This window comes from Colletes gigas, unplaced genomic scaffold (assembly GCF_013123115.1).
Source record: "Colletes gigas isolate AHSC1104 unplaced genomic scaffold, ASM1312311v1 Colletes_gigas_Sc00027, whole genome shotgun sequence".
In the NCBI taxonomy this organism is placed as follows: domain Eukaryota; kingdom Metazoa; phylum Arthropoda; class Insecta; order Hymenoptera; family Colletidae; genus Colletes; species Colletes gigas.
The window spans coordinates 1142851-1157007 of record NW_025106656.1 but is presented as its reverse complement, the minus strand read 5'-3'; the positions used below and the strand labels follow the sequence as shown (position 1 = coordinate 1157007).

General features: G+C 38.1%; 2 protein-coding genes across 4 annotated transcripts; both read left to right on the top strand.

Annotated features, from left to right (window-relative positions):
* The first annotated feature begins 1611 nt into the window (after nucleotides 1-1611).
* LOC122401715 (elongation factor Ts, mitochondrial) lies at nucleotides 1612-4062 on the top strand. Of its 3 annotated transcripts, none has more exons than XM_043404038.1 (4): nucleotides 1612-1677; nucleotides 2054-2209; nucleotides 2271-2799; nucleotides 3112-4062. In XM_043404038.1, the coding sequence occupies exons 2-4, from the start codon at nucleotides 2054-2056 to the stop codon at nucleotides 3333-3335; spliced, it is 909 nt and encodes a 302-aa protein (XP_043259973.1). In that variant the 5' UTR covers nucleotides 1612-1677; the 3' UTR covers nucleotides 3336-4062. The 3 variants fall into 3 exon arrangements, with proteins under 3 accessions (XP_043259973.1, XP_043259974.1, XP_043259975.1); XM_043404039.1 differs by having other exon boundaries at nucleotides 1615-1677; nucleotides 2029-2209; XM_043404040.1 differs by having other exon boundaries at nucleotides 1627-1677; nucleotides 1978-2209.
* Nucleotides 4063-7477: 3415 nt separating this feature from the next.
* On the top strand, nucleotides 7478-14054 carry LOC122401719 (villin-1). Its single transcript, XM_043404045.1, has 9 exons — nucleotides 7478-7510; nucleotides 8026-8118; nucleotides 8299-8415; nucleotides 8849-9189; nucleotides 10928-11690; nucleotides 11837-12023; nucleotides 12096-12344; nucleotides 13330-13626; nucleotides 13705-14054. Exons 1-9 carry the CDS (start codon nucleotides 7478-7480, stop codon nucleotides 14052-14054), a joined length of 2430 nt encoding a protein of 809 aa, XP_043259980.1.
* Nucleotides 14055-14157: the final 103 nt, after the last annotated feature.

Sequence of the window (14157 nt, the reverse complement as noted above, 5' to 3'; positions counted from 1 at the left end):
TGCAGACAGACAGAAGCTGCCCTTCCATTATTTTCGCAGCGCACTCGAAGAATCTTTTAAATCGCGTACGCTGCAAGGGACTCGGAACTAAATTCTTCCTGTTATTCTGCAAAAGTTGATTCCGAATTTAGGGTGTAAGTAATATTATCTAATGCTAATTTAGATGAAAAGTGAACGATCGTTGATCCTTTACCACAAGAAATATATCTTGTATTCCACTGTACCAAGTATTCTTCAGTGCGTTTCTCTCCTTATTAATTTGACGAAGAAGAGTATTTGCAAACACCGTCAAATCCCAGCTCTCTTCGTACTCCGCGATTTGCTTCAGGTCGATAAGCCGGAAATTTCTGAAAGAAGACCCGTCGATCGATCAAGATGAGACTATTGCGCCGCGAACGAGCAATTCCGTACCGAAATTTGCAAACCCATTGTTCCAAAGTCATCGTCATGCATGGGTTTATCAAATACAAATTGTTCCGCAAAGTTTCACGGTACTCCCAGACCTGACCCACTAAAGTCGGCAGCAGTCTAGTTTCTTGCTCCTACAGAAATTTGAAACGCTTCCATGAAATAAGAATTGCTATACATAATCGCGTACAGCTAACGCGGAAGGTACACAATTTATGTTTCATAAATATCAATAAACACGATAGACGGAACATTCTATACATATAGAGGATTAATTTTTGTACCGCCTGAAATAAATGTTCATTGAAACGATCTTGAAGCGCGAATTCCAATATTGCTCTTTTAATATTCGTCGTGAATGTGTCTTTGATCTCGACCAGCAGATCTTCCGTGCAATAATTGAATCGATCTTGCAAACTATACGGGACCAAATTTAATATCTTCTCAACGACGTCGTCTTGAATCTGTACCGCGTGAAAAGTATCGACCCCGTTGCAAATATAATTATAATAACGATTTACGTCTTGATCCGTATTTAAATCTATATTCGCTTGCGATAACTCTGGTTTTACGACTAGGCCTGCCACGAACCTGTAAATAAAGTCAGCAATCATTACTTCTCAGAAATTCTATTTTAATTATATTTTTATAATTTCAAACTTCCTTTCGTCAGTTAAATATCAACGAAACAAAGTAGAAAATTCGCGCGTTTTCCTGACCTACGGAAATATTCAGTTTTCAATCGTTTTCTGGTATATGTATTCATGTATTTCCATTGTTTTCGTTTTTCGTGTTTCCTTTTGCATCTAACACATTCCATTAATTCTGGAGGTAACGCAAATAACGGCTCGATCTTCGATTCGATCACTTTAGATATTTCTGGGATATCTTTGGCGGGCTCCTTTTGAATCGCCGAGCGCGAAATGCCCTCGCATGATATCACTTCCTCGCAATCGCATTTCATGTTGAATCTACTTATCGTAGCAACGTCTCGGAAGGCAAAGAATTATTTTACGCCTGAAATAAAATATATGAGCTACATAAACCCACCGTTCAAGCACCAGCGTAAAATTTAAATTCAAACTATAAATAAATAATCGATTACAAATCACAATTCGATAAAATGCAACATACTTTGATTTGAAAAATATCGATGATGCTCCGATTACCTTATGATCGAATGTTATATCGTTGCAGACGGCGCTACTTTCGGAATAGGTCTTGGTTTATCAATTGTTACGAGTCCCTGTTTTTTAAACTCTGTACAGGGTAAGTATTTCACAAGAGAAGTTTTTTTTCGGTCTTGAGAGTGTTACTTAAAAGATCACTGTACAGTATTTTTAAAAAACAATGTCTTTAAAATTTAATTTCCATATGATTACCACCATCAAATCACGAATGGAATGACACTAGCTACAGCTATTGACTATAGTTTCTAGGCAACGAAATTGATTGATTTCCTCAAATTTGTGGGATTTTCGAATAATAAGCTTCTAATAAAATAATACTGTTTCAATATCGTTACGTCGTAATAATATACGAATCGAAATGATGTTTAGACATTTTTAGGTTAAGTCTCTTCAAGATTTTAAAGTCTTTTCAACTTATTTTCACATAAAGTGAGACAACCAGTGACATATTTCAGATGATTGCACGTCAGTTTTTTCGTTCCATACACACAAATTACATACTTTGTCATTCATCAAAGAAAATATTATTGGCCAAATTGCGTAAGAAGACTGGATATACGTTTATAAACTGTAAGAAAGCATTAGAGCTACATGACAATGATGTTGAAAAAGTAAGAAACTTGCGGATGTATAAACTCTGTAAGATTATTATTAATTTTTTGTACATTCTAGGCTGAACTATGGCTAAAAGAACAAGCTCAGGCTCAAGGCTGGGATCGGGCAATAAAATTACAATCCAGGACAACTACTCAGGGTTTAATAGCGATGATCACAAATAACAATTCTGGAGCTCTTGTGGAAATAAATTGCGAAACAGACTTTGTTGCAAGAAACAAAAAGTTTCTCGATTTAGCAGAAATTGTGCTTTCTACTGTGTTAAATCATGGAATGTCAATTGAACAAAATGCAATCATCGGTAAAACCATATTATATACAGAATCTATAAATTCCTTGTCTGCTAAGGATGGCAAAAGTTTAGCCGATCATTCTGCTTTAACCATTGGAAGTATTGGTGAAAACATTAACATAAAACGAGCTTTATGTATGAACGTACAACCTGGTGTGTATTTGTATGGTTGTACACACCCCTCCCCACTAAATCCAGTTCCATCATCTTTTGGACGATACGGTGCACTAGTGGCTATTAAGTCTAAAGAAAAGAGTAACATGTTGGGAATGCAATTATGCCAACATATTATTGGTAAATTATATTCATTTATAGTCACATACTACGATACAGTAGTGCCCACTTAAGTGACCGCGGTTATCCCACCAATTCTTAGAAACCAAGCGGCTTCGAACATCGAGCGTGTCGAGCATAACTTGACGCCGGTCGTTATCGATACATTGTATATATACTTATCCTCTTTTCTCATCTCCGTTGAATTCCGAGAAGTAACCATGCCCACATAAATGACCGTGGTCGATCCCGAGCGTGGTCACTTATGTGGACACTACTGTAGTTCCTGAAAAAAATGTATCCCTTAAATGATAATATGTATTTTGATACTAGGTATGAATCCAGTCAAAATTGGAGATCCAAACATTGATGAACCTAGCGATGATGTAGATGACGAATCTGTTATGCTGTATCAAGAATTTTTGCTTGATCCTAATGTGTCTGTACAACAGTTTTTACAAAGCGAAGAACTCGAAATAATGGATTTTGCACGTTTCGAAATGGGTGAAAATATTGAAAGAGACGAAACATTAGATTCTTTAGAAACTTGTGGTTAAGATAAAGAATTATTTTGGCTCAATAAAAACAATGTATATGAATTTCATTATACACCACTTTTGTTCACGCTTCGAACAATAATATTATTTAGATGCTATCAAAATTGTACAAATCTTTTATTTAAATACTAAAATTACTGCATTTCGTTATTACGAGCGACAAGTCACATTAAAATCAAAACATAGTATGAAATTTAAAAGATCTTGTTTACAGATTTTACTTATGATCTGACACAATGTATATATATCGAAAAATAGATTCAATTTAAAATAGCAATACGAACAATAAATGCAACAATCTAAATGTATAGAACTTTACGTCTGAAATTCTGGATGACGTTCAAATTATTGTTTTTCTTCATTTTCATCGTTTACCGCGCCCGTATTACTCGAAGACTTAGACTTATTCCTTTTTCGCCTAAGCTGAACAGATTTCCAAAGCCACATTCGCGAATCTTTTTTCCAGTAACGAGCAATATCCTCCGGTGGGTGTCTAACGCCCTGAAATAATCGTTCATTACCGATTTTGAAAATATTTGAAAATGTGCAAATTGTACTTGAAAATTCAAAATATCAAAATTTTGAAGAACTTGTCGACAAGGTAAAATCTCTCTAGCGTTAAAATCGTATAATTCTTGTTTGATATCATCCAATGGTTCGGTCTGAGCATCGCTCGTTCGTCGAAGCGGTATCGCTTCATTTCTACATTCAACTTCCGCTTCTAATTCCAAGCATTCGAGGGCCGATGTAAAGCTCCTTGATTCTTTACAATTATCGAAATTCGCCTAGTTTTTAAATTATCAACTTAAACAAATAATAAAGATTTAATAACAAATAACTTATAACAAATGAACCTGTATCCCTTGCGAGCAAACATTGCATCCAACGGCATTCGACAAACTTATATCACTCTTAGTCTTCGTCAAAAGATTTTCCTCGTCCCACGTAAAATTTTCAACTGTCCATGGAAAAAGAAAAAATTGTGATCAATTAAATGAAATGGCCCGCAGTGCACGAAAAAAACAGACACAAACCGCTAGAATGATCAGACTCGTCGTTTCTCCAGTCCATTAGCTTCTCTCTGTGCCATATAAAAATTACATAAAAAATTTCAAAATCAATTGACAGATACTGACTTCATTCCTTTTCATACGCAACAAAAAAGAAGACATCCTCGAGCAACAGCTTTCGTTTAGCTGTTCACACATATCTTTTGAAATTTCTCCTCGATTCTAACAATGGAACTATGCTCACGCTGTCTATAGTGCGTTTAAACTGAAAGTACTTATTGCAAGCAAACAGAGTTAAAAAAAAAAAAAGAGGGAACGTTCGTATATTTTATAAGGTATACGAAGACTCGAGTAAAATTTTGTAAAGTGAACACCTGAATGTTACGTTTGTAATAAATAAATAATACGATGGTCGATGAGCGCGTTCCTAGGTAAATGCTCTTAATCTTTTACGGCACGGTAGACGGCCGTAATCGTGATCGTTATATTGGCATCCGTTATTCGAGCGAGAACAACCGATGAAGAAGTGAAGAAAAACGAAAAGGATTGGATAGGGGACCTTCGTGACGCAGGATAATGTTAGAAAGGTACAGAACAGGTGCGCTCGAGCGAGATGCGTATACCATAGAACCGATGCCCGCATGGCTCACCGTGTATTCACAAAGTACCCGTCGGTCACGGGTGGCCGCCCGGGGTTCCGGGCCCACTTCCGGACGAGTCCGCACCGGTACGGTTTCTTTTTAGTCAGGAACGCATGGTATCAGTTGTGTTCGCGTACAGTTAGACGGTGTTACTTCGTGCCAAACGCCTCCTCCTGCTCCTTCGCGCATATCGCCACGGAATCGTTCGTACGTTCCTTTAAATGACTTAAAGAAACGACGGGGAAGGAAAAATCATGGATTTCTCTAGACGGGTGAGTCCACAGAGAACTGCGTGGGTACGTGAAACCAGTGAATGAGATAGGCGATAGAACAGAGCCACATAGATGAACATACCGATAAAAGCGATTAATCTTTCCTTTATTATTTATAATCGGAATTCATTTCAAAACGAGATCAGGTAATGAATTTCGTTCCCGTCGAGCATGTAAAAAGTTTCGGCGACCTGTTCTATTCACGCTTCGTAAATTTAATATGCTATTTTTTACTCATTACAAAGCACAGTTTTTAGCCGTTGTACGCGTTTCAAATATATTCCCCTTGAGATTTATATCCCCGGACAGTATTGTGCAATTTGTTGCAGCCGATAGCGCCGCAGAGGCGGAAGTTAACAGGCGTTGGTTTAAAAATATGTATCCGCGTTACCATTTGTATCGGTGGCAGTATTTCTGTTACCTTTTGTAAACAAAGAGATCAAGTAAAATGATATATTTTTATTTAAAATAGCGTGAAATTTATTTAAAATTGTCAGAGCTATTACCATTTTTGTACACCGACAATTCGTAATCACATACTGATTTGGTATAACTGATTCCACTAAACTGTACAATGTTCTATATTACCTTGTTTTCTTTAACGGGAGTTTAACTGGTCAATCTTACGTCAATTTCTTGAGTAGAGTCGTTTGAATTATTAAAAAAAAAAATTCCATTACGATGTGTATTGCATGTAATTTACGCATGACGGTGCATCGTCCTATATAGCCGTCTAGCCAGACAGTTCTTCGACGAGCGATCCATCCAACAGATGCATAGATTCTTTAATTCTCAGATCTTTGAGAGAACAAAATTAAAATAAAAATATCTCCTAAATTAATGATTTTTTAACATAAATAGATTCACGGTTTTTTGTGAAGAATATCAAGGTGCATCGATTGATGTAATAAAAAATATATAATTTCGTTTAAAAAAACGTTAATGACCTTCGTGTGTTCTTTACGCGTCCACCTACAAAAAACAGAACCAATGTCATCAGAATGCGGGGGTCCAAGTTCTCTGCTAAAATGGAAGGGAGAACCGCGTAAAATTTCCACGAATTTTCACCTCTCTCGCGAAACCGTTCGCGTAAGATCGACGTAGAGAAGTGGGCGTGCAGCAAGTGCAGTCACCGCTTCCTGCCGCGAATGATCGACGCGGGCGACGCTTCAACAGCACGTGTACACGCGTACCGGTGTACATACGTGTACCCAAAGCCAACGGGCGTGGGCATGAATGAACGCGTGTGAGATGCATCCGCGAAGACAATAGCGAACGCACAATTCGTGTGGTCGTGATCTCGTTGCACTTTACGTGGTACACACTCGCGTTCACGCGCTAACGGTCACCGGCCACGAGCCAGAGGTAATATAGCGTTACGTCACACCGGTGCTGAAATATTTATTCTATCCGAGATAGGATAACGCAGTCAGCATCTGGGAAAGCGTGAAGCAATTAGGGAGTCATTCGCCGTGCAGAAACATCGGGACGGAACGGTCACGCGAGGAAAAGAGCAGAAACGAATTTAAATATTCACGGCGGATGCTAATGCGTCAGCTTCGTAGGCTAGTTTTAACGACAATTACCAACGTAATCGAACGATATTGTTGCCGTGAACGATAGTGTTCGAAACATCGTCTTCCGTTACCAATTAACCGTTCTCGCACGAATCGTTTCACTGAAACCGTGCCACCGTGCAACGCAGCCACTTATTTTTAGGAATGCCGAAACAATGTACATGTCCGTTTCTCTGTAACACTTACTCCGACATCCTGCTCGGTAGAAATCATCGTCAGCCGTGAAAATAACACGGCAATTAATTTCTGATAACGCTAACGATTATTCGGCGAGCCGTATCTTCGCACGTTCAGTCGTAAGTAAACACAGCAACGCGTGCATGTGCACGCGTGTGGCGCGATCGTGAAGATCACCTGCGATTAAATCCTCCCGAGGACTTCGCTCTCGCGAGTTCCCATACCCTAGTTTTCTGCCAGCAACCGTGGCTGTGCGAGCACCGATCGCGTTTCTCCGTTGCGAAATTCATGCGCGCGCGATCGTGCCGCGAGGCTGAGCGCGATCAGTGAGGATCGAACCGGTGTTCGTTCAATTTTAAACACACAAAACCGACCGACAGGACTCGCAGCAACGGTGCAACGTCGCGCAAACAGCAACAATCCCGTGATCGTAAACCGTCGAATCGATAGGTCTTAAGGTGGCAAATGTCAGAACTATCGGGAAGGACCGAAGAGCCGGTGTGTAATTAAAAATACAATAGAAATTGCGTTCTCGCGCGAGCAGACGCGAGAAGAACCGCGTACAGTCCCGTGAATAGTAACGGTACTATGGTTTTCATAAAGCTATTTTACTGAAATCGGAGAGCACTGACGTTTACTTTAACGCGTGAAATAAAAATTACAGTTTCATCACGGAAGTTATCGAAAATTGACGTAATTTTTGTTGATCGATTTTTCGTACGATTGTTTCGAATTTTTGCTCGGTATCGCGTGCCTTAATAGGAGTTTTACGCCTCGATCGGATTGTTCTCGGTATAAGAACCCTGGAATCAAAGTTCGCGATAATAACGATACGGTCTAACTTTTATGGCAGCATAAAAAGTCTGAACGGCGTATAAAGGAACGGAAAGTTGTCCGGCAGTTTTAATCGAAATAAAGGAGTATTTATCGCGATACCGTTCGCGTGAAATTTGTTTCCGTAAGTGTCGGCCGGAATGATAATTTTCTTAGAAAATTTCGCTGATGTGCTGCAGGACGACAGAAGTTCTCGTTCGGACGACTCTAACGGCGAAATCTTCAAGAATGTCCCGAAGAACAGCAGCACGTTTCGCATTTGGAAGATCGAGGTACCGTTCCATTAATATAAAAATAGAAATATAATTTTTAGTATTCTTTGTGTTAATATTGCAACGCACGCGTATAAACCGTACGGGTTTAACGTGCCGCACGCCACTTTTCACGAGATTGAGAAACACAAAGAGTGAAAGTATGAGATACAAAATTACCTTTTAATGTCTGTGCAACAGGGTTTACGAGTTGCAGCTGTCACCGGAAGTAATATGGGATATTTCCTCTCGGAATTGGCATACATTATCTACGCAGTGTCGACGAAAGACGGTCCACTCCCTTATCCTGGGATGCCGGTAATTTATTTCAATTATCAGTTTCGAAACATTCACCATTTCCTTCATTATACCGCGTGTTGCATAATAAACGTTGCAACCAGAAAGAAGATATGATTTTTTCGATTTGTACAATCCGGAAACAGGATTCTTCTACTCATTAATTTTCTGCCAACAAATATTTCTAGTTAGACACAAATCGATCGAAAATTTTTCAATTCTTTTTATTACAATATGCTTTGATTCTCTATCTTAATGTACGCAAATAAATGGGGAGAAAATAATAGAAATTATAGTTGAAAATTTGTTGATCAGTGTTATCGGAAGAACTTAAAAAGGTTCTACGAAAAATATAAATTTTCAATTTTCTTTTTTACGGCACTCTGTATAGTTATTATTTAACACGACTTCCACGTTCCTGTTTTAATAATTTTCGTTCAAATTATTCATCCAGGTTAAGGACTTAAAGTCGACTCCGGTAGTTCGTGTAATTCATTTTTGGATCGGTTCCGCGTGCGACTCCACGATATCCGGTGCCGCAGCCCTTCGAGCGGCCGAATTGGACTCTTTAATAAATGCGACGATTCTATTGAGAGAAGCACAAGGTCGTGAAAGTCCGAGGTTCCTCGCTTATTTTCGTCAACGTCTCGTTATCGAGAACTTTCATTTCGAAACACCGGCTTGCTCGTTGCACAGAGTTACCGGAGTAGGAGTTCCTGTGTTGACGGAACTTGAAAAAGTCCACTGGGACCATTTCAGCTCGCGGGACGTTATTCTCGTGGACGTTCTATCAAAGTACGTACAGAGCGTAAAAGACATTATTTTAGAGATACTTGGATGTAAAGTTTTCAAATGAGCACACCTGTACAGTTTAATCGTAGTTTACACCTGTGAATAATTGAAAAGCCAAAATTTATACAGGGTGTTCGGCCAACCCTGGGAAAAATTGTAATGGGAGATTTTAGAGGTCAAAATAGGACGAAAATCAAAAATACCAATTTGTTGATGGAGGCTCTGTTAAAAAGTTACTAACGTTTAAAGTTTTGCCCGTACTGAATTTTTTTCTCGAAAATGCGCAGGATTTCGGGGTATGTCTATTGACCAAAAATGATTATAATTGACCCCCATAAACAAAAATAATTTTTCTGGAATGATTTGAAATTTTGTAATTTTGTTGAAGAATTTCACACCTCGAATTTTTTTCTCGAAAGTGGGTAAGATTTCGGGGGTATGCCTATTCACCAAAAATGATTGTAATTGACTACCACAATAGAAAATAATTTTTTTAGAACGATTCGAAATTTTTTTTTTCGCCGAACAACCTACCCTTGTCTATTTTTCTTAAAAATTCGTTTTTCATTTTTCATTACTTTGGTTGACGTTGCATGGAAAAGTTGTTTAATACTTTTTTGTACATATCCATGGGCTCTACTTCAGAAAAAAATTTCAATGAAATATATTTACTATTGTAGGAATTATGGCTCTTTAAAGATTGGACCATTTTTATGAGCTTTTTGTCAATTTTCGGGGTGAAGGAGTAACTTTTCGAATATTTTTGAAATTTCCGCATATTCTCTGCCAAAATACGCGTTGTTTGCATTTTGAAACATTAAAATCGTCCAATCCGTTCAGGAGTTATGATGTTTCAAAGATTCACATGAAATTTCGGGGAACCATTGCAGATTATTTTTTCGGTAAGGAATTTTTTTCTCGAAATTCAGTAGAATTTCGGGGGTATGTCTATTTACCAAAAATTATTATAATTGACCCCAGCAACCAAAAATAATTTTTTTAGAACGATTTGAAAGTTTTTAATTTCGTCGAAAAATTTCACACCTCCTCGAATTTTTTTCTAGAAAGTGGGTAAGATTTCGGGGGTATGTCTATTCACCAAAAATGATTGTAATTGACCCCCACAATTGCAAACAATTTTTTCAGAATGATTTGGAATTTTTTAATTTCGTCGAAAAATTTCGCACCTTCTCGAATTTTTTTCTAGAAAGTGGGTAAGATTTCGGGGGTATGTCTATTGACCAAAAATGATTGTAATTGACCCCCGCAATCGCAAATAATTTTTTTAGAATGATTTAAAATTTTTCAATTTCGTCGAAAAATTTCACACATTCTCGAATTTTTTTCTAGAAAATGGATAAGATTTCGGGGGTATGTCTATTGACCAAAAATGATTATAATTGACCCCAGCAACCAAAAATAATTTTTTTAGAATGATTTAAAATTTTTCAATTTCGTCGAAAAATTTCACACATTCTCGAATTTTTTTCTAGAAAATGGATAAGATTTCGGGGGTATGTCTATTGACCAAAAATGATTGTAATTGACCCCCGCAATCGCAAATAATTTTTTCAGAATGATTTGAAATTTTTTAATAACTTTTAAACGAAGCCTCAGTCAATAAATTGATATTCTTGATTTTCGTTTTATTTTGACCTCCAGAATAGGGGTGGCCGGACACCCTGTATAAATCAGGATCATAATGCTGGTATAACAAAGTTGTATGATTTTATTAAAACAGAAGCATCGTGTTCCTCTGGCTAGGATCGTCAGCAGACCCGTTGCACAAACGACACGCGGTAAACATACTAGAAACTAAAAAAGAGAACAACAATGGTCGCGTCGTCATCGTCGAAGACGGTTACGAACAAACGCTACCGGACGGCGACAAACAACTCTTTGCCAGCATTTTAGATCCATCCACGAGAGTCGTGCAACCCGATCGTCCCTACAGAATTAACGCGCCAAGCCCGGTGAAGCTTTACAGGTGTAGCGAACAATCCGGCAAATACAAAGTGGCGGAATTAAAATCTGGACCAATTCTTCGATCGGATCTAACATCGGAATCGGTTTATCTGATCGATCGCGGCGAGGCGGGCGTTTGGGCATGGGTTGGACAGAACGTGAACGCCCGGGAAAAACTAGAGGCAGTTCGTAACGCGCGTGGTTTCGTAAAAAAGAAAAACTATAGCAATGGCGTGTCCGTTGGAAGAGCACTTGAAGCTTATGAACCAACGGAAATGAAAGCTCTCGTTAGAGGCTGGGAACCTTCGAAAACGAGACCACTCACACTACCGCCCAGTTTCGAACCCGATTACATGAATGAGAGGCCCAGAATGGCTGCCGAGTGCCAATTGGTGGACGACGGGTCCGGCGAAAGAACACTTTGTAGAGTAACTCATAAAGAAGGAATGGTTCAGGTTGACGACAAGGGTATATACTATGCAGAAGCCTGTTACGTAATGTGTTACAAGTATGGTCAAGGTCGCAGAAGCAGAACCATCGTACGTCTACGTAGGAAAATACAGCTTTCGATACTAAATTATGAATCTATTCGTGGATAATTTAATCAGTGTTATTTCACAAAGTAGCACGCTTAATATACTGTAATATTACTGTAATTGAAATGTAAAAGTTACCAATTTTATAGGTGTATTGTTGGGAAGGTGTTCATTCCATAAAGGTGGATAGAGAGGCCGCGTTAGAAACAGCTTGTCGTTTATCGGAAGATACCGCTGCTCAATTAGTGAAAGCATGCCAGGGTAGGGAGCCATCTCATTTGCTTCAAATTTATGATGGAAAATTAAAAATACTAGCTGGAAGACATCGTGATTCTCGTGAGTAATGTAATGAATATTTTTGTCAGTTTATTAGATTAAATTTTGCTATTGAAAAAATTCACGTCTCAGCGCCGGAAAAATATCTCGTCCGAGTTTTCGGATCTACGCCTTACACATCAAAAGCGGTTGAACGTCCTCTGAGGTCTAGCAGCCTCGATTCTAGTGGAGTTTTTATCCTATTCTCCGACATGCCTGTAGTGTGGTGTGGCGGCAGGAGTACCGGAGATGCTAGGCAAGCGTCTCGACGACTTGCACCTAGAAACGCACCCTTAATGATTGAAAATAAAGAAGATAATGATTTCTGGGCAGAACTTGGAGGTAAAAAACCTCCATTACTACAGTCTTGTTAAAATCCCTAATTACACTGTTCAACACGAATTTTGTTTTTCCGTACCCACTAGGTGATTCTTGTAGAGCTTCGTACCTTAAACACGAATCTGGAAACGGAATTGCTGTATCACCCTCAGTTTTCGAAAAACACTAGTTTTTGTGAAAACGTACAATTTTGGGTAAAAACGAGGTATTACGCGAAAATTAAAAACATCAGACAGTTCCAATTAATCTTAAAAGATAGAGGAGAGATTCCTGAATATGCTAACATCGATAGTTATAATATTTTGTGCTTTTGAACGGTTGTAAATGATCGCTAAAGTTTGAAAAAGTGTCGAAGTACATACTTTATACACAATACTTTTGCATATTTACGAAAAGTTGTTTACCTGACACGAAATCTATACACAGGATCTGATTCTGCAGACATTTCTGAAGAAGAAACTGTCCAACAGAAGTATAGAATCCGTTCTCAATTGTCACAGGTCGAGAAAATGTGTATTAGCAACGCGTGCACGGCGTTTTATCGCCACGCGGCCATCGCTAGCCTACCTCGGCTCGGCAGTGCCGTAGCTACGCATAATGGATGCGACACCGATAATATCTTAGGCTCCTAATTCCTGTATATGTTTATCATTTTTGATTTTTTAATCTGTTTGTGGATTTGTACAAAACATTTCTCGATCATTTCCATTTCTAAACAATTTCGATGTTTATTGTATATATTTGAATGGTTTTTTAAATATAAAGCCGTAAAAAAATAAACAAAAATTGTACGTTTTCACAAAAACTCGTGTTTTTCGAAAACTGAGGGTGATACAGCAATTCCATTTTCAGATTCGTGTTTAGGGTACAAAGCTCTACAAGAATCACCTAGTGGATATTGAAAAACAGAAAAAAAAATTGAATTTGTAGAACAGTGTTATTTGTGTACAATAATTCGTTAATATATTATTAAATTTGTATCCATCAGGTAAAGGCACTTACGGTACGGAAAGTATCGACGTTGGAGAAGAGCTTGGAAAACATTTGTACCAATGCTTAACAGAAGGTGAAATTTTTGTTGGCGAAGAAGTTCTTGGGTTTGGACAAAATTGTCTTCTTCCAGAGACAATTTGGTTGTTAGATGCTGGCAATGTAATATGGGTCTGGATCGGAAAATCGTCGAATCCTAAATCATTGAGGGAATGCGTACACGATGCTATGGTATTTCTTTACACTCACCCAGCTAGTCGAGATCGAAATACAACAATTTCTGTCATTAAACAAGGTATTTCAAATTGACTGCTTATAAGAAATTAATTGCACTGCAAAGAAATAAACAAATTTCTTTTACCACTTCTTCCAGGTATGGAACCTTCGACGTTTATAGGGCTCTTCGATAATTGGAATTATAATTTTTTAAGAGATTATAAATCATTTGACACATTCTATACACTTCTGCAAGATAAGGACTCGATAACGAAGATACAAACGTCCTCGAAGCCATCGAGTGATTTCGACAATTATGTGAAATATCCTCTTTCTGTATTAAAAAATGAACCAGAAAATTTACCGTCCGGCGTTGACGTTGCTCGCAAAGAGATGCATCTTACTTTTGATAACTTTATTGCCATTTTTAAAATGGAACCTGATGAATTTGTAAAACTCCCTCCTTGGAAACGACAAAGGCTGAAGCAATCAGCGGGTCTTTTCTAACTTATAAATTTTCTTTTTTTTTATAATAAAGTTTGTACAATAGTCATTATATGCAATCAAACCATATTCCTTGTATTTTATTGTTTGAAATTAAATTTCTTAA